Source organism: Loxodonta africana, chromosome 3, assembly GCF_030014295.1.
Source record: "Loxodonta africana isolate mLoxAfr1 chromosome 3, mLoxAfr1.hap2, whole genome shotgun sequence".
NCBI classification, from domain to species: domain Eukaryota; kingdom Metazoa; phylum Chordata; class Mammalia; order Proboscidea; family Elephantidae; genus Loxodonta; species Loxodonta africana.
The window spans coordinates 184,795,889-184,819,071 of NC_087344.1; the positions used below are offsets into that span (position 1 = coordinate 184,795,889).

The 23,183-nt window shown below is 44.7% G+C and overlaps 1 protein-coding gene across 1 annotated transcript; it reads right to left on the reverse strand.

The window, feature by feature from the left end:
• Window positions 1-902: 902 nt before the first annotated feature.
• Window positions 903-23,153, reverse strand: LOC100668838 (peptidoglycan recognition protein 4). The gene is made up of 9 exons (XM_064279987.1): window positions 23,079-23,153; window positions 22,816-22,877; window positions 18,506-18,597; window positions 17,474-17,684; window positions 15,848-15,966; window positions 14,383-14,535; window positions 3,838-4,036; window positions 2,518-2,636; window positions 903-1,176 (listed from the first exon to the last, which is right to left on the reverse strand). The coding sequence occupies exons 1-9, from the start codon at window positions 23,151-23,153 to the stop codon at window positions 998-1,000; spliced, it is 1,209 nt and encodes a 402-aa protein (XP_064136057.1). The 3' UTR covers window positions 903-997.
• Window positions 23,154-23,183: the final 30 nt, after the last annotated feature.

Genomic DNA, 23,183 nt, shown 5'->3' on the forward strand with positions numbered 1-23,183 from the left:
CCCTGTGCTTCAAATAAAGAGCAGCATGTAGTCCACCCCTATCTGAGAGGGTGGAGGCTCCCTCTGGACAGGAGGAGCCCAGGCAGCAGTGAGGGCTGCAGAGTTCCAAGGCTCTGGGTCCCACCCAGCCCAACGCCAAGCCTGCCCAGAGGGCAGGGGAGCAGCCCTAAGCAGCTTGTGTGGACACGCTCTTAGAGGGCGTTCATGTCCCTGCCCTCAGGGAGCTCTGGGAGGTAGGGAGACAGGACCCTGGAGACACAACTGCCATTACCGGCAGGCCACCAGGGGCAGCCGAGTCTCACAGTGGGAGGGAATGGATCTGAGAGGATCTTGCCAGACATGGGGGCTGTCCAGGAAGGCTGCCGCCTCCCCAGAGGGGATGATGGAGCCAAGAGGAAAGGTGAGCAGAGATTTGGATCCACTCATTCATTTATTCATTTATTTTTTAAACATCTGTATTAAATTCCAGACACTGCTGAGGCACTGAGGGTGCAGAGATGACATAGTCCTTACCCTCCAGACACTCACCACCCAGCAGAGAAAAAGACATGCTTATAAACAATCACAGATCCTTTAAATAAGGGCTGCATCCAAATATGTACAAGTCACTCCGTAAGCAGAGGGGAGGGGGCTGGTGACATGAATCTGGGTCCTGCATGAGGGGTCGGAGCTGCGGGCAGACACCAGGCAGAGGGACAAGTATAGCGGGAAAGAGAAGTAAAACAGAGACCGGCCCCTCATCTCACCTGGCTGAGGAGGTGGGTGTCCGGGGGAAAGGAAGATAAGAGACAGAGCATCTGGGCCCAGACTCAGAAGGCTGCTCAGCTGTGGGGTTTGGGGGCCACCGGAGAAAATGAGCATGAGGGACATAATCATGCGAGCCTCAGAAAGGAGGACAGGATGGGGCTGGTGGGGAGAGGGCACACAGCAGGGTGAGAGAGAGGATAGGGAGCTCCAGTAGTCGAGGGGAGCAATGCTAGAAGGAGCATGGCCTTCCTCAGTGCTTGAAATGAGGCCAGGTCTTAACGATGTTGTACAAAGCCTTCCCAGGAGACAGGGTGTTCTCAACATCACTCTGTCCCACCAGCAGGTAGTTGGGAGTCAAATATCCCTTGTCCACAGCACACTGGATCAGGCTCTGGGCAGCCTCCAGTGCTGCAGCATTTGGTGCAGTTCCTGCAAAACACAGCTGGGCTTTGGTCACAGGACAGTTGATCCCAGAGTTCTCTGCCCAGGACAGACTTCTTGACAACCCCCCTCCCCCACCACTACCACCATCACTATCACCAAGCTAGCACAGTCCAGCATTGGCAACCATCCCACGAAAAAAAAACCAACCAAACCCATTGCCATCAAGTCCTTTCTGACTCATAGGGACCCTATTGGACAGAGTAGAACTGCCCCGTGGGGTTTCCATGCAGTGCCTGGTGGATTCAAACTGCTGACCTTTTGATTAGCAGCTGAACTCTTAACCACTACACACCAGGGTTTCCAACCACCCCGTAGACAGGCATAAAACCAGGTCAAGACTTCAGATTCCTTGGTACCAAACTTCTTACTAAAAAACTTAAATTAAATAAGTCTTTCACAGCACCTCCGGAGAAACCTGAATCAAAAGGTCAGAGCCTGGGATACAATTACTCTAGGGATGTTCAAAGCCTTTATTAGCCTAGTTTAACTCCCAGTTCTCAACTGGGAGCAATTTAGGCTCCCAGGGGACAAATGGCAATGTCTGGAGACATTTTTGGTAGTCTAAATTGCAGGGGCGGGGGAGAGCAGGTCGCTATGGACATCTAGTAGGTAAAAGTAGGGGTACTGCTAAACATACCACAATGCACAGTACAGCCCCCACAACAGAGAATTATCTGGTCCAAAATGTCAACAGTGCTAAGGTTGATAAACCCTGGGTTAGCCCAAGGTGTTTTCTGTACCCTTCAAATGCCCAGTCCCAATGCCCCAGTCTTGTCTCCAGGTATATTCCTGGGTCACATACCCACACAGCCCAACCCAATGCCCTTTTTAGTATAGCCTAAGTGAACCCCGGTGACATGACCTCCTCTTCCCAGAGGTTCATCAAAAGGCCCCTGAGTCTGAACAAACTCTGGGCAAGAACTCTGAGCAATGACAAGTCACAGTGTGCCGAGAGAGGGGATTATTCATGGCTTTGGCGAATAAGGCAGAGTGGCCTCACGTTGTTGCCATGGTAACCAAAACAAGAGCTGCATTTGCTGACCTCACTAAAAATATGCACAAAGATCATGTCTGCTTGATCCATGTGTACTTTGGGTGTGAGAAAAGAGAGACATCTGGCCGGATGTGAAGGAGGTAGATTTAGGGTGTGCACTCGTCTTTGAGAGTCACCTCTGGTCACACTCAGTTAAATGCCAAGTTCGAAGCCGGGTAAATCCAGCATGGGCAGGCACTAACATGTCTCTGATGCCTTTGTCTTTCATGTCTCTCAGACATTCTCCCTCAAACACCAGACAATAACTCCTACTACCCAAAGAATCTACTGACCTGTGAAGGTACCCATGAAGGCAATTCCCAGGGCAATGTCATTGTAGCCAGCAGTGTGAGAGCCTTGGACATTCCAGCCTGTCCCTTCATAGATGACACCATCCTGGCCCACGAGGAAGCTGGAGAAGCAAGGGGAGATGGAGATCAGCATGCAAGAGAGGTACTCTGGGAATCAGAAATTGTTTCATTCACTTATCCAATTATTCATTCATGCCTTTACTCATCAGACATTGATTATCTGTTGGGTGATAAGCACTGAGTGAAAAAGACAAATAAAACAGAGTCCTTGCCAGTGGTGTGCTGATAAACCAGCTCACGGGGCAGGAGGGGAGGGGGAAAGCCCCTGATTTATAATGTTTGCTGATTACTGTGGTGTAAATATTCCTGCCATGGCTGATTTCAGGCTACCAATGATTTAACATCTGACTTGCAAAATTCCTGAATCTCTAACAATTCCTTCATGAGCCGTAGGTGCCAACCCAGACCCAGCACACTACTGCTGTCCATAAGTAGCCCACTGTCTATAAAGAAGAGGGTCACGACTTTCAGTCCCAACAACCTGGCCTTTTTCTACCACACCAACTGAGCCGTTTCCCCCAAGGTGACCAGTGACCTCCCTACCACTAAATACAATGTACATTTTCCCAAAATTACCTTACTTGACCTCTCCTCACATTTGACCCTGTCAGCCCCTCTCACATTCTCCACACATGCTCCTCCCGCAGCTTGCATCACACTGCACTCGCCTGGCTTTCTTCTTCTCTGACTCCTCCCCCCTCCCTCCTCTGCACATCATCTTTCTGTTCCCTTTCCTTAAGTTCCCTAGCATACTGCCCTAAGCCCTTTTCTCTTCTCACTCAGCACATTCTCCCAGGACTAACCCATCCCCTTCCTCAGCTTCAGTTGCCATCTATGAAACTCCATGTGTCCACACTGGACCTGCCTTCTACCTCACCTGTTCCCGTCTTTCTGGGCTCTCCATCTTCATAAAAGGCACCATCACCCAACAACCCATTGACCCAGACAGGAATAAGATCATCAGCTCATCTGCTTCATCCACTCATTAAAAAGGCTTGCCAGCTGTATCTCCCAAATGCCCTTCCTTATCTAGTCCTGCATCCTAGTCATTAACCATTAACCTCCATTGACTTCTTAAATTCCTCCACCTCTCCCCACCACACCCTAGCCAATGTGACCATACATAAAGCACCTCTCACATGGTGAGCACTCAGTATATATTCATTCCCCTTCCCTTTCCCTTCAACACTAAGTTTCTGGACCCAAGGGGAAAGAAACTCACGTGTCCTCAGGCCCACTTACTTATACCCAGTGTCGCATGAGTCGAGTCTGTCCATGAAGTGGGACTGGATATCTCTGACCAGCCGGCGGCACATATCAGACACATTGCAGGTCCGCCCAGAGGTGTGGATGATGATAACATACTTAGATGGGAGGTTCATCTTGGCACAATGGGACTCCCTGGCCTCCCAATCAGACCGCATAACAACACTGGGGCAAGCTGTAGCGGTACAAAAAACACAGAGGGGGATTCATTTTGCCCACCCATCTGTCAACCACCTTACTACCAAAGGCCAACATATTCCTCAGTCTCCCCCCAACATCCCCACCACTCTCTGGGCAACCTGGCCTGACCCTGACTGTGGGACTCAGGAGAGCCCAGCAGCTCTCAGAATGGCCACTTAGGGCCCTGGGTGGCACAAATAGTTTCTGCTTAACTATTAACCTAAAGGTTGGCTGCTCAAATCCACCTGGCGGCTCCACAGGAGAAAGGCCTGCTAATGTACTTCCATAAAGATTACAGCCAAGGGGGCCAAGATGGCTAACTAGTCAGAAGCTTCCACTGAACCCTCTTGCAACAAAGATCCGAAAAAACAAGTGACTCAATTACATATATGATAATCTACGAACCCTGAGCATCAAACACAGAACTAAGGAGTCAATCTGAGTGACAGGGGACTGAGAGACGGAGCAGAAGCAGTGACGAGTTGCCAAACCCATGCAGTGGCTCAACTCCAATTCCTTGGTGCCGTTCTTTAGTGCAGCAGCGGCAGGGCTGATGGTAGTTTCCTGAGACACAGCAGCTTCAGTGAAAGAAGGCAAGCAAAAAAGTGCACCCCTGACCCTGTGGCATGTCTACAGCAGGGCTGCCTGCAGTGTTTAGGAAGTGGCTGCTTCATAGAAAGAAGGCAAACAAAGTGCCCGCACCCCAACCTCCTGGTGTGACAGCCATGGGTCTGCTGTAGGGTTTAGAACAAAGCCGCTTCAGCTAAAGAAGGCAAGTGTGGGACGCAGCCCTAATCCCCAGGGCAATCTTGGCGGGGACCAGCCAGCACACACAGGCTACACACACCTCTGGAATCTGAGATAAAACAGCAGCTCTCAACACAAGATAAGTGATTTTGTCTAACTTACCCCATGGACCTAATAGCTCCTTCTTTAGAAAGTACTCTCTCCTATCTATCTGATCCCTCCCCATCCTAGCCGGCTTCATTAGCAGTTGAATTCCCTGGGCCTGAGATAGAAAGTGCCGGGTTCTCTCTGACTCATTCTCCTGGCCTGGGAGAAGGAGCAAATTAACAAATGGGGGAAAATACTTTCCCGACCCCCCTAAACTGGAAACTCAGAGCAGAAGCAGCTCCAGTCCAGACATAAACGATCCACAGACTTTGACTGTCAACCCCACATGGAACCAGGTGGCTATTATAATGCAAGGGCAAATCTGTTAGAGATCTAACTGTAATTGTTTCAGCTATGTGGTGGTGAGGTAGGTTTTGGAGGTCTGATACCGCTCTGCCTATTAAACAGAGCCCTCACCTACCCACAGCAGGGACCTGAGGGCTGAGGCTCCATCCAAGCCACCTAGCCACCAGCTAAAGGGGTATGAGGATAGTGGTACCTACTAATCTTTACATGTACAAGCATTGGGTTCCTAAGGTACAGCTACAGAGCCCATCCACCAGAGCACTCTAAAGAACAGAGATGCTCCTTCCTTACTGACACTTGGGGGAAGGCTGTCAGCACCCTGCCCTCCTTGGAGTGTGACCCCCTGCTGCTATCAGAAATCAGTGCATACAACCAACACCACTACTCCTCTAAGACAGTAAGTGAGAGCCTACACCACACACCAGGTGACCAACTGTCGGGACACTTGAGCTGAATCTATACAAGAATAGTGAATGGACTTCTAGGCTCATATACCTGGTAACAGCTCTAACCATCTGGTAAAAGGACATTAGTCCTTTGAAATCTCCATCAATCAGGTTAGCACACCCTAGTAGCCTATTTGAGTATATTGAAACAAAAAAAGCAAGAAGATAAGACACAGTGAACAAACATAAAATAAATTATTACAATAACTTATAGATGGCTTGGAGACAGCAGTCGATATCAAATCACATAAAGAAGCAGACCATGATTGCTTCAACAAACTCACAAAACAGAATCAAGGACTCTCCTAGATGAAAATGTATTCCTGGAATTGCCAGATACAGAATACAAAAGATTAGTATACAGAACACTTCAAGACATCAGGAGTGACATTGGGAACGAGATCAGGCAATGCACAGAAAAAGCCAAGGAACACACAGACAAAGTAGTTGAAGAAATTAAAAGGATTATTCAAGAACATAATGAAAAATTTAATAAGTTGCAAGAATCCATAGAGAGACAGCATTCAGAAATTCGAAAGATTAACACTAAAATTACAGAATTAGACAACTCAAGGGGAAGTCAGAGGAGCAGAATTGAGGAATTGGAATGCAGAATTGGGAAGGTGGACAATAAGGCACTTGGCACCAATATATTTGAAAAAAAATCAGAGAAAAGAATTTAAAAAAATGAAGAAATCCTAAGAATCATGTGGGACTCTATCAAGAATAATAATTTGCAAGTGATTGGAATACCAGAATAGGGAGGGATAACAGAAAATACAGAGAGAATTGTTGAAGATTTTCTGGCAAAACGCTTCCCCGACATCATGAAAGATGAAAGGATATCTATCCAAGATGCTTATCAAACTCCATACAAGGTAGATCCCAAAAGAAAGTCACCAAGACATATTATCGTTAAACTTGCCAAAACCAAAGATAAAGAGAAAATTTTAAGGGCAGCCAGGGATAAGTGAAAAGTCACCTTCAAAGGAGAATCAGTAAGTTCAGACTACTCGGCAGAAACCATGCAGGCAAGAAGGCAATGGGATGACAGGTATAGAGCATTGAAGAAGAAAAATTGCCAGCCAAGAATCATATATCCAGCAAAACTGTCAACTATGAAGGTGAAATTAAGTCATTTACAGATAAACACAAGCTTAGAGAATTTGCAAAAACCAAACCAAAACTACAAGAAATATTAAGGCATTTCTCTGGTTAAAAAATCAATAATATCAGATACCAAAACAACACTAGGACACAGAACAGAGCATCCAGATATCAACTCAGACAGGGAAATCACAAAAATAAAATAAGATTTAAAAGAAAACACTCAAAACAGAGAATCAGTGATGTCAGTATGTAAAAGATGACAATAATCACTAAAGAGGAACTAAATGAAGTAGGCATAGATCTTCAATATGAAGAGGAAATCAAGGTGATATAGGGAGATACAAGTTAAGTTTATACTTAGAAAAATTGTGGTAAATATTAAGGTAACCACAAAGAAGACTAACAACCCTACACTTCAAAATAAAAACCGAGATAAACATACTCAGCAAAACCAAATTCAACTACAATGAAAAAGAGGAACACACAATTTACAAAGAAAAACTCCTCAAAACAAAAAAGTAAGTGGAAAAATGAAACTGTCAACAACACACACAAAAAAGGCATCAAAATGACAGTACTAAACTCATACCTATCCATAATTACACTGAACGTAAATGGACTAAATACACCAATAAAGAAACAGAGAGTTGCAGAATGAATAAAAAAACATGATCCAACAATATGCAGCCTACAAGAGACAAACCTTAAACTTAGAGATACAAACTAAAACTCCAAGGATGGAAAAAAATATATCAAGCAAACAAAGATCAAAAGAAAGCAGGAGTGGCAATGTCAATTTCTGTCAAAACACACTTTAAAGTTAAATCCACCACAAAGGATAAGGAAGGACACTAAATAATGATTAAAGGGACAATTTACCAAGAGGATATAACCATATTAAGTATTTACATACCCAGTGACAGGGCTGCAAGATATATAAAACAAATTCTAACAGCACTGAAAAGTGAGATAGACAGATTCACAATTATAGTAGGAAACCAACACACCACTTTTGGTGAAAGACAAGCCATCCAGTAAGAAGCTCAATAAAGACTCGAAAGATCTAAATGCCACGATCACCCAACTTGACCTCACAGACATATATAGAACACTCTACCAAATGGCTGCAAAGTATAGTTTCTATTCTAGTGCACATGGAACAGTCTCTAGAGTAGGCCACATATTAAGTCATAAAGCAAGCCTTTCCAGAATCCAAAACATCAAAAATATTACAAAGCATCTCCTCTGACCATAAGGTTATAAAAGTGGAAATTAATAACAGAAAAAGCAGAGAAAAGAAATCAAATACTTGGAAACTGAACAATACCCTGCTCAAAAAAGACTGGGTTATAGAAGACATTAAGGATGGAATAAAGAAATTCACAGAATCCAATGAGAATGAAAACACTTCCTACCAGAGCCTTTGGGACACAGCAAAAGCAGTGCTCAGAGGTCAATTTATATCAAGAAATGCACACATACGAAAAGAAGAATGGGCCAAAACCAAAGAAATATCCATACAACCTGAACAAATAGAAAAAGAGCAACAAAAGAAACTCTCAGGCACTAGAAGAAAGCAAATAATAAAAATTAGGGCAGAATTAAATGACTTAGAGAACAGGAAAACAACTGAAAGAGTTAACAAGACCAAAAGCTGGTTGTGTGAAAAAAATAACAAAATTGATAAACCATTGGCCAGAATGAAAAAAGAAAAACAGGAGAGGAAGCAAACAACCCAAATAAGAAATGAGATGGGTGTTATCACAACAGACCCAGCTGAAATTAAAAGAATCATAACAGATTACTATGAAAAATTGTATTCGAACATATCCGAAAACCTAGAAGAAATGGATGAGTTCCTAGAAACTCACTACCTACCTAAACTAACACAAACAGAGGTAGAGTAACTAAACAGACCCACAACAAAAGAAGAGATTGAAAAGGTAATCAAAAAAGTCCCAAAAACAAAAAAAGAGCTCTGGCCCTGACGGCTTCACTGCAGAGTTCTACCAAACATTCAGAGAAGATGTAACACTAGTAGTACTAAATGTATTTCAGAGCAAAGAAAAGGATGGAATGCTCCCAAACTCATTCTACTAAGCCAGCATATCCCTCATACCAAAACTAGGTAAAAAAAGACACCACAAAAAAAGAAAATTACAGACCTGTATCACTCAAGAACACAGATGCAAAAATCCTCAACAAAATTCTAGCTAATAGAATTCAACAACAAATCGAAAAAATAATTCACCATGACCAAATGGGATTCATACCAGGTATGCAGAGATGGTTCAACATTAGAAAAACAATTAATGTAATCCATCATATAAATAAAACAAAAGACAAGAACCACATGATTTTATCAAATGATGCAGAAAAAGCATTTAATGAAGTTCAACACCCATTCATGATAGAAACTCTCAGCAAAATAAGAATAGAAGGAAAATTCATCAACATAATAAAGGGCATTTATATAAAACCAACAGCCAGCATCATCCTAAATGGAGAGATTCTGAAAGCATTCCCCTTGAGAACAGGAACCAGACAAGGATGCACTTTATCACCACTCTTATTCAACATTGTGTTGGAGGTCCTAGCCAGAGCAATTAGGATAGATAAAGAGATAAAGCTCATCCAGATTGGAAAGAAAGAAGTAAAAATGTCTCTATTTGCAGATGACATGATCTTATACACAGAAAACCCTAAAGAATCCTCAAGAAAACTACTGAAACTAATAGAAGAGTTCAGCAGAGTATCACGATACAAGATAAACATACAAAAAAATCACTTGAATTCCCTACACCAACAAAAAGAACCTCAAGAAGGAAATCACCAAATCAATACCATTTACAGTAGCCCCCAAGAATATAAAATACTTAGGAATACATTACCAGAGATGTAAAAGACCTATACAAAGAAAACTACAAGACATTACTGTAAGAAAACAAAAGACACCTATATAAGTAGAAAAACATACTTTGCTCATGGATAGGAAGACTTAACATTGTAAAAATGTCTATTCTACCAAAAGCCATCTATAGATACAATGCAATTCCACTCTAAATTCCAGGGACATTTTTTAATCAGAAGAAGAAACAAATCACCATTTTCATATGGAAGGGCAAGAGACCCCAGATAAGTAAAGCATTACAGAAAAAGAAGAACAAAGTGGGAGGCCTACTCTACCTGATTTTAGAACCTATTATACTGCCACAGTAATCAAAACAGTCTGGTACTGGTACAACAACAGATACATAGACCAATGGTATGGAATTGAGAATCCAGACATAAATCCATCCATATATGAGCAGCTGATATTTAACAAAGGCCCAAAGTCAGTTAAATGGGAAAAAGACAGTCTATTCAACAAATGGTGTTGGCATAACTGGATATCCATCCACATAAAAATGAAACAAGACCCATACCTCACACCATGCACAGAAACTAACTCAAAATGCATTAAAGACCTAAATATAAAATCCAAAACAATAAAGATCATGCAAGAAAAAATAGGGACAATGCTAGGAGCCCTAATACGTGGCATAAAGAGTATATAAAACATTACTAAAAATGCAGAAAAGAAACAAGATAACTGGGAGCTCTTAAAAATCAAACACCTATGCTCATCCAAAGACTTCACCAAAAGAGTAAAAAGACTCCCTACAGACTGGGAAAAAGTTTTTAGCTATGACATTTCAGATCAGTGCCTGATCTCTAAAATCTACATGACACTGCAAAACTCTACTACAAAAAGACAACAGGTGCTTCATTAAAGAAGACATTCAGGCTGCTAACAAATGCATGAGGGTATGCTCACAATGGTCAGCAATTCAAGAAATACAACTCAAAACTACAATAAGATTCCATCTTACTCCAACAAGGCTGGCATTAATCCAAAAAACACCAACTAAGAAATGTTGGAGAGGTTGTGGATAGACTGGAACATTTATACACTGCTGGTGGGAATGTAAAATGGTACAACCACTTTGGAAATCGATTTGGCACTTCCTTTTTAAAAAGCTAGAAATAGAACTACCATACGATCCAGCAATCCCACTCCTTGGATTATATGCTAGAGAAATAAGAGCCTTTACACGAACAGATATATGCACACCCATGTTCATTGCAGCACTGTTCACAACAATAAAAAGTTGGAAGCAACCAAGGTGCCCTTCAATGGATGAATGGATAAATTATGGTATATTCACACAATGGCATATTACACATCAATAAAGAACAATGATGAATCCATAAAACATTTCATAACATGGAGAAATCTAGACATTATGCTAAGTGAAATTAGGTGCAAGAGGACAAATATTGTATAAGACCACTATTATCAGACCTTGAGACATAGTTTAAACTGAGAAGAACACATTCTTTTGTGGTTACAAGAGGAGGGAGGGAGGGAGGGTGGGAGGGTGGGGGACGGGTATTTACTAATTAGATAGTAGATAAGAACTACTTTAGGTGGAGGCAAGGACAACACTCAGTACAGGGGAGGTCAGCACAACTGGACTAAACCAAAAGCAAAGAAGTTTCCTGAATAAACTGAATGCTTCAAAGATCAGCGAAGCAGGGGCAGGGGTTTGGGGACCATGGTTTTAGGGGACATCTAAGTCAATTGGCTTAATAAAATCTATTAAGAAAACATTCTGCATCCCACTTTGGAGAGTGGCGCCTGGGGTCTTAAGCTAGCAAGCGGCCATCTAAGATGCATCAATGAGTCTCAACCCCACCTGGATCAAAGGAGAATGAAGAACACCAAAGACACAAGGTAATTGCGAGCCCAAGAGACAGAAAGGGCTACATGAACTAAAGACTACATCATCCTGAGACCAGAAGAACTAGATGGTGCCTGGCTACAATGGATGACTGCCCTGAGAGGGAACACAACAGAGAACCCCTGAGGGAGCAGGAGAACAGTGGGATGGAGACCCCAAATTCTCATAAAAAAACCAGACTTAATGGTCTCACTGACACTAGAAGGACCCCAGCGGTCATGGACGAAAAACCTTCTGTAGGCCCAGGACAGGAATCATTCCTGAAGCCAACTCTTCACACATGGATTGGACTGGACAATGGGTTGGAGAAGGATGCTGATAAGGAGTAAGCTACTTGCATCAGGTGGACACTTGAGACTATGTTGGCATCTCCTGTCTGGAAGGGAGCTGGGAGGGTAGAGGGCGTTAGAAGCTGGCAAAATGGTCATGAAAAGAGAGACTGGAAGGTGGGAGCGGGTTGTCTTATTGGGGAGAGAGTAATTGGGAGTATGTAGTAAGGTGTGTATACAAGTTTTTATGTGAGAGACTGACTTAATTTATAAACTTTCACTTAAAGCACAATAAAAATTATTTTTAAAAAATACAAAAAAGAAAAATACTGTATAAGACCACTATTATAAGCACCACTATTATAAGAACTGGAGAAATAGTTTAAACAGAGAAGAAAATATTCTTTGATGGTTACAAGAAGGGGAAGGGAGGGAGGAAGGGAGGGAGAGGGATTTTCACTAATTAGATAGTAGATAAGCTTTTTTTAGGTGAAGGGAAAAACAACACGCAATACAGGAGAGCTCAACACAACTGGATTAAATCAAAAAAAGCAAAGAAGTTTCCTGAATAAACTGAATGCTTCAAAGGCCAGTATAGCAGGGGCAGCAGTTTGGAGACCATGGTTTCAGGGGACATCTAAGTCAATTGCCATAATAAAATCCATTAAGAAAACATTCTGCATCCCACTTTGAAGAGTCGTGTCTGGGGTCTTAAACCCTAGCAAGCAGCCATCTAAGATGCATCAATTGGTCTCAACCCACATGGAGCAAGGAAGAATAAAGAACACCAAAGACACAAGGTAATTAGGAGCCAAAGAGACAGAAAGGACCATATAAACCAGAGACTACATCAGCCTGAGACCAGAAGAACTAGATGGTGCCCAGCCACAACCGATGACTGCCCTGACAGGGAACACAGCAGAGAACCCCTGAGGGAGCAGGAAAGCAGTGGGATGCAGGCCCTAAATTTTTGTAAAAAGACCAGACTTAATGGTCAGAATGTGACTAGAAGGACCCCAGAGGCCATGGTCCCCAGACCTTCTGTTAGCCGAAGACAGGAACCATTCCCAAAGCCAACTCTTCAGGCAGGGATTGGACTGGAATATGGGGTGGAAAATGATACTGCTGAAGAGCCGGCTTCTTGGATCAACTAAACGCATGAGACTGTGTTGGCATCTCCCGTCTGGAGGGGAAATGAGAGGGTAGAGGGGGCCAGAAGCTGACCGAATGGACCCAGGGAGAAAGAGTGGAGGGAAGGAACGTGCTGTCTCATTAGGGGAGAGCAATTAGGAGTGTATAGCAAGGTGTGTACAAATTTTTGTATGAGTGACTGACTTGATTTGTGAACTTTCACTTAACAGCACAATAAAAATTAAAAAAAAAAAAAAAAGATTACAGCCAGGAAAACCCTATGGGGTAGTTCTATTCTGTAACATATGATCATGCGTTGAAATTGACTTGATGGTGATAGGTTGTTTTTGTTTTTGTTTTTTTTTAGTTGGAATGGGGTATGTTTGCGCCAAGTGATTGGAGTCAAGAGACAGGAACCAGAGAGCTACAGATTTTGATACGACCAATGAAACTCAAAGGACAATGGGAGCATTGGCCCTGAGGGGACATGGATATTTCATTCCAAGGACACAGTACACTTATTTATCCTCAGGATTGTTATGTGTGTGCGCACGTGTGAGTGCTTGTGCGTGCATGTGTACACATATGTGACAGGGTCCTATGGAGAAATCAGATTAATTTTCATCTGAAAATGTGCCTTTGAGAGTCATTTATAGTCCATACACCTCTCCGTCAATGTCTGGGGTCATTAATATTGACAGTATCCGTCCAAAGGCAGAGATCAAATTTATTCGGCATTTTAACATAATACAGCTAATAAAAAAAGAAAGAAAACCTTTATTAAATCTAACAAAAGGCTGGAAGCACTTATTAACTTTACTGTTTTTGATGTTGCTATTTGTTAAGACCAAAATTGTATCTACCTTTTATTACCTTCAGTATATTAGTGTTGTTCTGGTTTTTGTAATCAGAAATATGTGTGTTTGTATATACAGACATGAATATATAAAATGTGTATTTATATATTCTCTTTCCATGCTTTTTTTTCTCCATAACCCTTTCACCACATAACATACCAAACATTTTCATATTGTATTTGTTTATTGACTTTTTCTGCCTTCTAGATTGAAAATTTATGAGGGCAGGGATTTTTGTGTGTTTTGTGCATACCCTCAGAGTGTACGCCCTCAGTGCCTAGTAGGTGCTCAGTAAATAACTGTTGAATGATTAAAGAAATGAGTGCCTATGTGTTCCACCAGGAATAATGCCACGGCTCTAGCATTCTAGGAATCTGAGGAATAAAGAGGTGTCCTGGAACGTCCCTCTGAAGAGAGTTGGGTTGCAAGTTCCCTGTCAGAAGATATCCAGTAAGAGCCAGACTAGAGGGATCACTTCCAATGGCATTTGAGGTTAGTAGGGGGTGAGCCTGGAGAGAGGGCAAGGTGGGATTGAAGATCTTACCTTTCTTTGAACCTTCCTTCTGTGGAGACACCAGGCAGTTCTCTTCTTTTACAAGAAGTGGCTGAGAGTACCTGGATGACAGGTGGCCCTTCTGGACAGCGTAAGAGATTAGGCCCTCCATGGCTGACAGGGCAGCAAGTTTGGGACTGTGGCCTGGAAGAGAGATCTATGAGAAACCGAGGTCTGGCCTTAGTTCAGGGGAGCTATGAGAGGGGAGAATGAGGTGCCCTACCAGTCTCTGCATAGCTGCTGGAGGGGAAGAAAGGGGAGCAGCCTCTCTCAGGTCAGACAGACTAAAGTGTAGGATCCGCTTGGGCAAAACTCTTAGTGAGCCAGGATGAAGACCTTTCCATAGGACTTGCTATGGCTTCATTCATTCACTCCCTCTCTCCATGAAAGAGCTGAGAGGCAGCACAATGCTCAGGAGCACCCACCTGGCCAGGTGAGGGTTTCCCTTCTGTAGCGGCCTCTGGCACATACCAGGCCCTTTACCTGGATTAACTCATCTAATTGACACCACAAACCTCTGAAGTACATGCTATTATTTACCCCCATTATTCATGAAGAGGATCTCGAAGGTCCAAGAAGTTAAGTAATTTGCTCAAGATCCTGCAGCTAACAAGTGGATACCCAGGTTGCAATGAATGGTAATGAAAATAAGAGCAGGCTGAACATAAACAGCCTTCTGCTCTGCTGGAAACAGATGGAGTTGGACATCATGGACATGGGCTCTTCTTCTGATTCCTCTCCTTATAGCTGTGTCACCTTGGGTCATTTACCTCTCTGAGATTCAGGCTGCACATTTGTGTAATAGCAATCATGATAACTATCTTGACTATCTGAAAGGGTACTGGGAGAAGAAAATGAGAAACTATATGGGCAAGAGGTTTGTTTATGTTAAAGGGTGCACACATTCAATGTCATGATCCTAGAACATTTACGGTAAGGTGGAAGTGGGTTAGGGTTAGGGTTAGCAATAGACAGAAGAAAGTGGAAGAGGTTTCAGGAACTGGAGGCTTCAACATGGTTTAAAAAAATGTATGGAAAACCTAGGAGTAAGAGAGATAAGAGGAGGATATGTCTGACAGGAAGTAATGGCCTGGCTCTGTAGAAATGCCAGGCTGGAGAAGAGGATGTTAGTCACTGACATAGAGGTAAGAGCTGAAGCCCCAAGCCTTCTTAGAAGAGAACAGGAAGAGAACAGGGTTTCAGATAGAAGGTTGGACAATATATCCACTTATGAGACAACTAGAGGAAGAGGAGCTTGCAATGAAGACCAAGAAGAAAGCAGAGCAGCACGATGAGGTCCATGAGAATGCCATGTCATGGAAGACTAGGGAAAAGAGAATTTCAGGAGAGAGTGAATCATCAGAGAAAGGTGAGAAACAGCAGAGTGTGGAAACAAAGGAGTGGGTGAAGAGTGCTGACAACTCTTTGAAGAAGGGTCAGCCAGGATGATCATTACCTTCTTTGGTGCCAAAGAAAGCAAAGCCCAGAGAGATATTTCTGTAGCCTTGGGTGTGCCAGCCTTGGACTTTCCAGCCAATACCTTCATATACCCTGCCATCATCCCCAACCAGGAAGCTGTGGAGCAAGGAAATACATGTTTAATACCTGGCATCATGTCACTTCCCTGTGAGAGGAAATCACTTACCCATCCTCCAAAGGGAGAAGGACTCAAACCATGTTCACAGAAAGGAATTTGCATGAACTCCTTCCAAACAACAGATAGACCAAGTCATTGATACTAGTGCTTAGAATTAAGACAAATCCACTCCTGTGCTCCCTCCCTCCTCCCCCCTCCCTTGTTCAGACACACAAATTTTATATAAATTATTCTGCATGTTTGAGAGAAGTCCTGGAGCCTGTACACAATGTAAGAATCTTCTCAGCCTCCACACGTGTTTTTAAGTGTGGCTCTCCTCCCTCCTCCAAAATGTTATCTCCACACATCTGTTCATTTGATTTCTCACCACCGGGAGACTGTCTTAGATGGACTTCTCATGAAGTAGCACCTGAGACAAGGATTTGGATGCAGGCAGTTTATTTGGGGAAGGGAGGGGGGAGAAGATCCCAGAAGCCAGAGTGAGGAAGCAAGGAGAGTGAGACAGAAGGAAGAGACCCAACAAAGTGTGCAGAATTGGGCTGATCCCAGGAGGAATCACTTGCAAAAGAACATTCCACTCCACATCAGCCCTCAGAGAACCCCAATACCAGCCATCAAATAGGCACAAGCTCCATTCCACTGCCCCCCTGCCTCCCCAAATCCCCAAGCCCCCTCCAGGAAACCCTTCTGGGCAACCAGGGCTCAGTTTCGTCTGGTGACCATGTGTGTGCACTTTATAATTGTCCCTCAGAAGAGCTGGAGGCTGAGGAATGTATCCACCTACTCCTGTCCCCTAGGGGAGTATTAGCTCCCTTTCACCATCAGGGACTTAGAGAAAAGCACTGGAGCAAAAAAGCAAAGAGGTATAGTGGACACTTGAGGCAGGAAGCCATAACCATGCAGTCAGAGGTAGAAGGCCGAGAGCATGTGTTACCGGCCACCAATAGGGTCCACTAGAGTGGTCATTAGGGTAACAGACAGAAAATTACCTGACCAAGGTAAAAGCTCATACATGTGGTGTGGAGGAAGGTGCAATGGGCAAAGAAAGAGTTTTGAGCCCTTTGGGTTCCACAACTTTGCAGCTGTGTGACTTTGAGGAAATCAGACAACCTTGCAGTCTTTGGTTGCCTTGCCTGTAGCATGGAGATAGTCACATTTGCCCTACAACCTCACAGAGCTCTCAGGGGAGCAAACACACTAATGCGTGTGACAGCCTTTTGTAACCTGTGATGTGCTGTGTGACCGATTCGGAGAGGCGTAGAAATTTAGCAATACTTAACCTTCCCTGCTTCCTTTAAGGTATCTCACAGTCAGGGACCTCATTGAAAATTCTGGAAGATTTGGAATTTCTAAATATTTTATTCAATAGAAAATCAATAGAATGACAACCCAGAAAGTGGGGAGGACAGAGATGAGAAGGGATGGGAGAAGCACGCTGAGGAGCAGCTTTAACAGTAGCCTCCAGGCCCAGGCCCAGCCTCTTACTTGTAGGCCACATCGCACCAGCTGTTGTTGTGGATGTGGTGGGCCTGCAGCTCTCGCAGCCTCTGACTGCAGACTATCTGATCGTGACACTCCAGTCGAGGGATGTGGTGTATGACAAGGAAGTCCACTGGCATTGTCAGGTGGGTGCTGCAGTCAACAGTTTCTGCTCCCCACTCCTTTCGAGAGACCATGGTGCAGACATCTATGGGGGAACCACAGGGACATCATATAGCACGTCCTGCCCCATCTAAGCCACATTAGCCACTTCAGGTTGTATCTGCCCCACAATGGTGAAAGAGCCCCAGGAAAGGTTCTGAAGCATGCACACCCTTTCCTTCTCACCTCCATACCCTATTTCACCCACACTCACTTCAAAACAGAGCCTGCCCCTGGCCAAAAGAGCCCAGATGCTTTGCTTCACTATCCCAAAACATTCCCTGGGGCAGATTCCATCTTTCTGCTTCTCCCCTGCTCTGCTCCAGGCCCTACTTCAAGAAGCATCTCCTGGTCACCCACTCATCCCAGGGAAAGCCCTGGAGGGTCTTCTCTCTGTTCCATCTCAGCACTAATGCCCTCAATATGCACTGTGCTTACTGACAATTTTCTCTGTGACTTGGATTGCATCCTTTGTCCTTTCCCAAGGGTTCCCTGAGAGGCCAAATCACCTCCTCGGCTTGAGAACTCCCCCAGGGAGCCTGTGTCTCCCCCTCACTCTGAGGGCTTCTTATGGTAGGGCTTTGTCTCCCCATCCTCAGAGAGAGGACTCCCAGAGGGTAGAGAATGGGCTTTCTTCCTCAGACTAGGCAGTCCCTGAGTGTCGTTGCTGTCTCTCCCTTCCCTGGGTTTGTATTCCCTCCCAGAACCACTCCTCTACCCTAAAGACGTAGGACAATCAGTGCAGCTGGTTTGCCCGTGCCCCTCTCAGGTCTCAACCCCATTTGCCCCGACGTGGCTCGCAGACCTGAGACACATTTCTGTTCACATGAGAAAGCCCAACCAGTCCCCAAGCCTCCTCATCACTCAGGCCCAGTTTGCCCTTTTCAATGAGCTGAGAAACATTGTCAAACAGATACTGAAGCCTCTCTGAGAGATCTTTAGTTTGTGTTGCATTCCAGGAGGAACCACTTGCAAAAGAGCATTCTGTTCTGCATCAGCTCTCAGAGAACCCGAATACCATCCATCAAAGAGGCACAAGCTGTACTCCACTCCCCCTCTGGCTCCCCAAATCCCCAAGCCTCCTCCAGGAAACGCCTCTGGGCTGAGTAAAGGACCACTTCCAGGAGCAGCAGATGTGCTGTTTTTGCCAGCACGAACTCCAGGTAATCCCCCCAAATTATTGTGAAATAGCAATATTTTATGTATATAAACAGCCAATTAAATAGGATGATTATCCTTTTCTCATGAGCTGCATCTACACATGCAATTGATGCAAAACAATCTGAAAGTGTATCACGACACTTCAAAACCATGAAGCTCTCATTTGGGGAACTCTCTACCTAAAAATAAATGCAACGGAGAAGAGTGCTGGAGAAGGGATTCCAATTACCTGCATGAATCAAGTCAGTTCCTCCAGGATATATTTTGGGGGTATGTGCTAGCCAGTGCTTCTGTGTGAGGGACTATGGAGATGGGCATGGTGTGTAGAAGACACCCCTACAGCCATGGGACTTTCTCTTATTTACAAGCACAAACTCAAACCCTAGGTTAGATCGCGATTGATGTAATAACAATACAAATACAATCATTGCTGCTACTTATTTGCACTAATACCCAAGTGCTAAGTCCTTCACATGTGTTACCTCATTTAAACCTCACAATCAGTTTATTGCTGTTGTTCACTGCTGTCATGGATTGAATTATGTCCCCCAAAAAATGTATCAAAAAAAAGATTCCCAGTATTGGGTGATTTTCCTAGATATTGTAAATTTTGCCTCTATGATGTTAATGAGGGAGGATGGGCGGCAGTTGTGTTAGTGAGGCAGGACTCAATCTACAAGATTGGATTGTGTCTTGAGGCAATCTCTTGAGATATAAAAGAGAGAAGTGAGCAGAAAGACAGGAGGACATGATACCACCAAGAATCCAGTGCCAGGAACAGAGTGCATCCTTCGGACCCAGTGTCCCTGCCTAGAGAAACTGCTAGTCTGGGGGAAGATCGATGAGAAGGCTGATAGTGAAAGCCTTCCCCTGGAGATGATGCCCCAAATTTGAACTTTTAGCCTACTTTACTGTGAGAAAATAAACTTCTCTTTGTTAAAGCCATTCACTTGGGGTATTTCTGTTATAGCAGCACTAAATGCCTAAGACCACTGCTGCCAAGTTGCCCTTGACTCATGGTGACCCCATAACACAATGGAAGGAAATGCCGCTAGGACCCATGGCATCCCTGTGATTGGGTGCAGATTGGACCATTATGACCCAAGGATTTTCATTGGCTGATTTTCAAAAGTAAATCACCAGGCCTTTCTTCCTATACAATAAGTTTAGGAAGTCATAAATCTTATCTCAATTATCAGATAGGGGAAGGAGATTAAGGTTTAAAGGGGCTGAGAGTTTGTTTAAAATCATTGTCATAGGCAGGGCAAGGATATGAATCCAGGCCTATAGACTCCAAGTCCTGTGCCCTAAATGCAAAGCTACTCTTTCTCTTTTTAAGGGCAAGCACTTAAAGAATTCCTATGGCAAGACTTAAGAATGACCCTTCCCATTTGCCCTCTGATCCAGTGAAAGAAAACTCACCCCAGGCCCTGAGACCCAGAACTGAGAAGACAAGAAGCCATGGCAGCATCCTCACGTGGTCCCAGGACACAGACGAGGACAGCGTGGACTGCAGCCCTGGGAGAGACACAGACAATTAAAGAGACTGTGCTTACTCGCCAGCTGGAGCACCCACCCTTCCACGTGGTGCACCCATCTGCTTCCCCCGCTGTTTAATGAGTGTCCTGAGGGCCAGGGCCTTGACAGGCATCTCAGAGTCCCCAGCACATAACAAATGGTCATCAACTGGATAATGAGGCTAGACACCCCTTCCTATTACCCTGGGCAATTCAATTCCATTGAGTGTGTACTGTGTGCAAGGCCTGTGTTGACACTGGCCCATGTGATCTTATCTAATTCCAATGTTAATTCTGTGATATAGGAGCCTTAACACCCATTTTTATAGAAAAGGCAAGTAAGACCCCGGAGTGGTTGAACCAAGAAATCCAAATTCATATGGGAAGGGCTAGAGCGGAGACAAGAATGGTGGGGAGTGGGTGCGGCACAAAAGTAGAACCAAATTCATTTGGAAGCATTTAAAATAGAGAGTTTTCTTATTTTGAAGGGAAGGTCCAGGAGGGGAGACCAGAGAATCTTCTCTACCATGTGTAATATTCTAACCTGATAGAGTCCAGTCCCCTAGATGGAAAAGGACTTCTCAAGAAGAAACACACTCATTCACTTTCAGAAATACCTGTGGCTCCTGTGCTGTCCCAGCCCCGGCAGGTCAGGGTGCAGGCCGCTCACCCCTCATTGGCTGGCAGCTCCTTCCCTTTCAGACTTGGCCTCCTGGCCCTGCCCTTCTTCCCTTACTGCTGCCTCCTCAGGCCTTCAGCCTCCTTGCACTAGAGGGCACACCCTCCTGGAATGGGAACACTCAGGCTCTGACTTCCCAGAGAAGAGGAGAGCCCAGGACCCCCAATAAAAGACAAGAGGAGGAAGGGACAGAGCCCTGAGCTGGCTGTTTCCACAGCACCGAGAGAAACTCAGGTGTGACCAGACTTGGCTGAGAGCACTGGTGACCCACCCTGTGAATAAGCCCAGACACCTCCTCCCTGGGAAAGGGTGGGATTGCCCAACACTCCCTAGCTCCTTCCTCATCCCAGCTCTCAGTAAACCAGGCCAATCTTGAGACACCTGTGGGACCTGGGAGTTGCATCTCTGACATCTGGGTATTTTCAGGAGTTTGAAGACTGTGGATTGAGATCACTCAGCTACATCCCAGAGCCCCATTTCACCCAGGTCATCAACAGAGGCAGGATAAACAAACAAACAAAAAAACCAATTGTCTAGTCCATTCCAACTCATAATAAGCCCATGTGTGTCAGAGTAGAACTGTGCTCCACAGGGTTTTCAAAGGCTGGTTTTGTGGAATAGATTGCCAAGCCTTTCTTCTGAGGTACCTTTGGGTGAACTCAAGCATTTAATCTTTTGGTTAGCAGCAGAGTGCATTAAACACACGCACCACCCAGGTGTAACCAAACATGGGTTCTTGTCCTATCCTATTAGCTGATCAAAGTAAGATAGATGCCAATTGTAAGGGAAACAGAAAGTGGCAAATTTATTGTCTGTGCAGACAAGGAGCTATGTGTGGCCTAGCGACCAAAAGGCCACATGCTCTCCGCCCCCCCCCCCCCCGGGGATTGGAGACCTTTTATGTCCTCAGGTCCCCAGGGGGCAGGGATTGGTGCCTGAAACCTTACACTCTGAGCCCTCCCATGCCCAAATTTGGACATCCAGGTGCTGAGTCATGCTGAGTCGCTCTTCATAAGAAGTTTGCATTGTGGGACTTCTCACTTTCCAAAGGGGCTTGGGTAGAACTTTGTGCTGGAGAATGTCTTCCCTTCCGGTGATGCTCAGATCCAGTGTCAGGTAAGGACACGATTCCCTCAATCTGCACAATGCACCAAGATCTTGGCACATGAATGGGCAAAGATCTGCATTCAGAACAAACCAAGGTTAGAGACCGAGGTGTGCAAGGACGGTGGGCTTGGAGCAGACCACAGTTAGAAGCCTCAGTTTGCGAAGACAGCGAACAAAGTGGGGGAAGCCGCGGCAGAGCCTGGGGTGGGGGGCGGTGAGCTACAGCTGAACGGTGCTTCAGTCCCCCATCTAACAGTTTCCTTTTATTCTTAAAAGGGGTTTAGGGCCAGAGGTCTCATCTCCTGTAACTTCAGGCTAAGACAGTGAAGTGTTAGGGACCATCATGGAACCTGTGTATTGTTCTTCTCAAGTGATGGGCTGAAATCCTGAAGCCTGGAGGAAACAAACTTTACTAAAAGGTTAAACAAACAAGGCCTGAATACAAGCAGCAGGACAAAGGTGACCAAGGGTCCTAGAAGGGGAAGAAACCATGTTAAGCTTGAAATTGCAGACTTTACCGTATCCCAGATATCCCGTGAAGTTGGGCCTCGGTTGAACCTGTACAGCCATTTAGCTTTATCATAAATCTTTTTCACATTTATTTCCACCTCTCCTGAGGTGTTGATGTAAGTGCAGCAAGAGGTGTTAGCTACTGCACAAATGCCTCCTTGTTCAGCTAGCAAGTAGTCCAGAGCAATAAGATGATCTAAGACCACCCTCACCGGAAAGTCAAGGCTCTTTTGTTGATCTTGAACGGCTGGAGGAGTGGATGGTGCAATACTTTCTATGGACAAAGTCAGATCATGGAGGGTGACTTTATGATAGGCAAATCCTCCCCAAGGGGCCAGCAGCCCTGTTACTGCACCTGCCCCAGTCAGGATCAAACCCAGTGCCCTCCTTCATCTACAACCTGAGGCTCAGCTGGAGGCCCAGTATATGCAGACACTGGTTCGTAAGGGGGACAAAAATCCCAGGGCGCACCAACCGGTGGCAGCAACAGGGTCAACACAAGGAGCTGCCCATCCGTAGCCTGGATAGTGATAAGCTGGGTTGTGGCCATTGCGGTATAAGCTGGATCACATATCTAGAC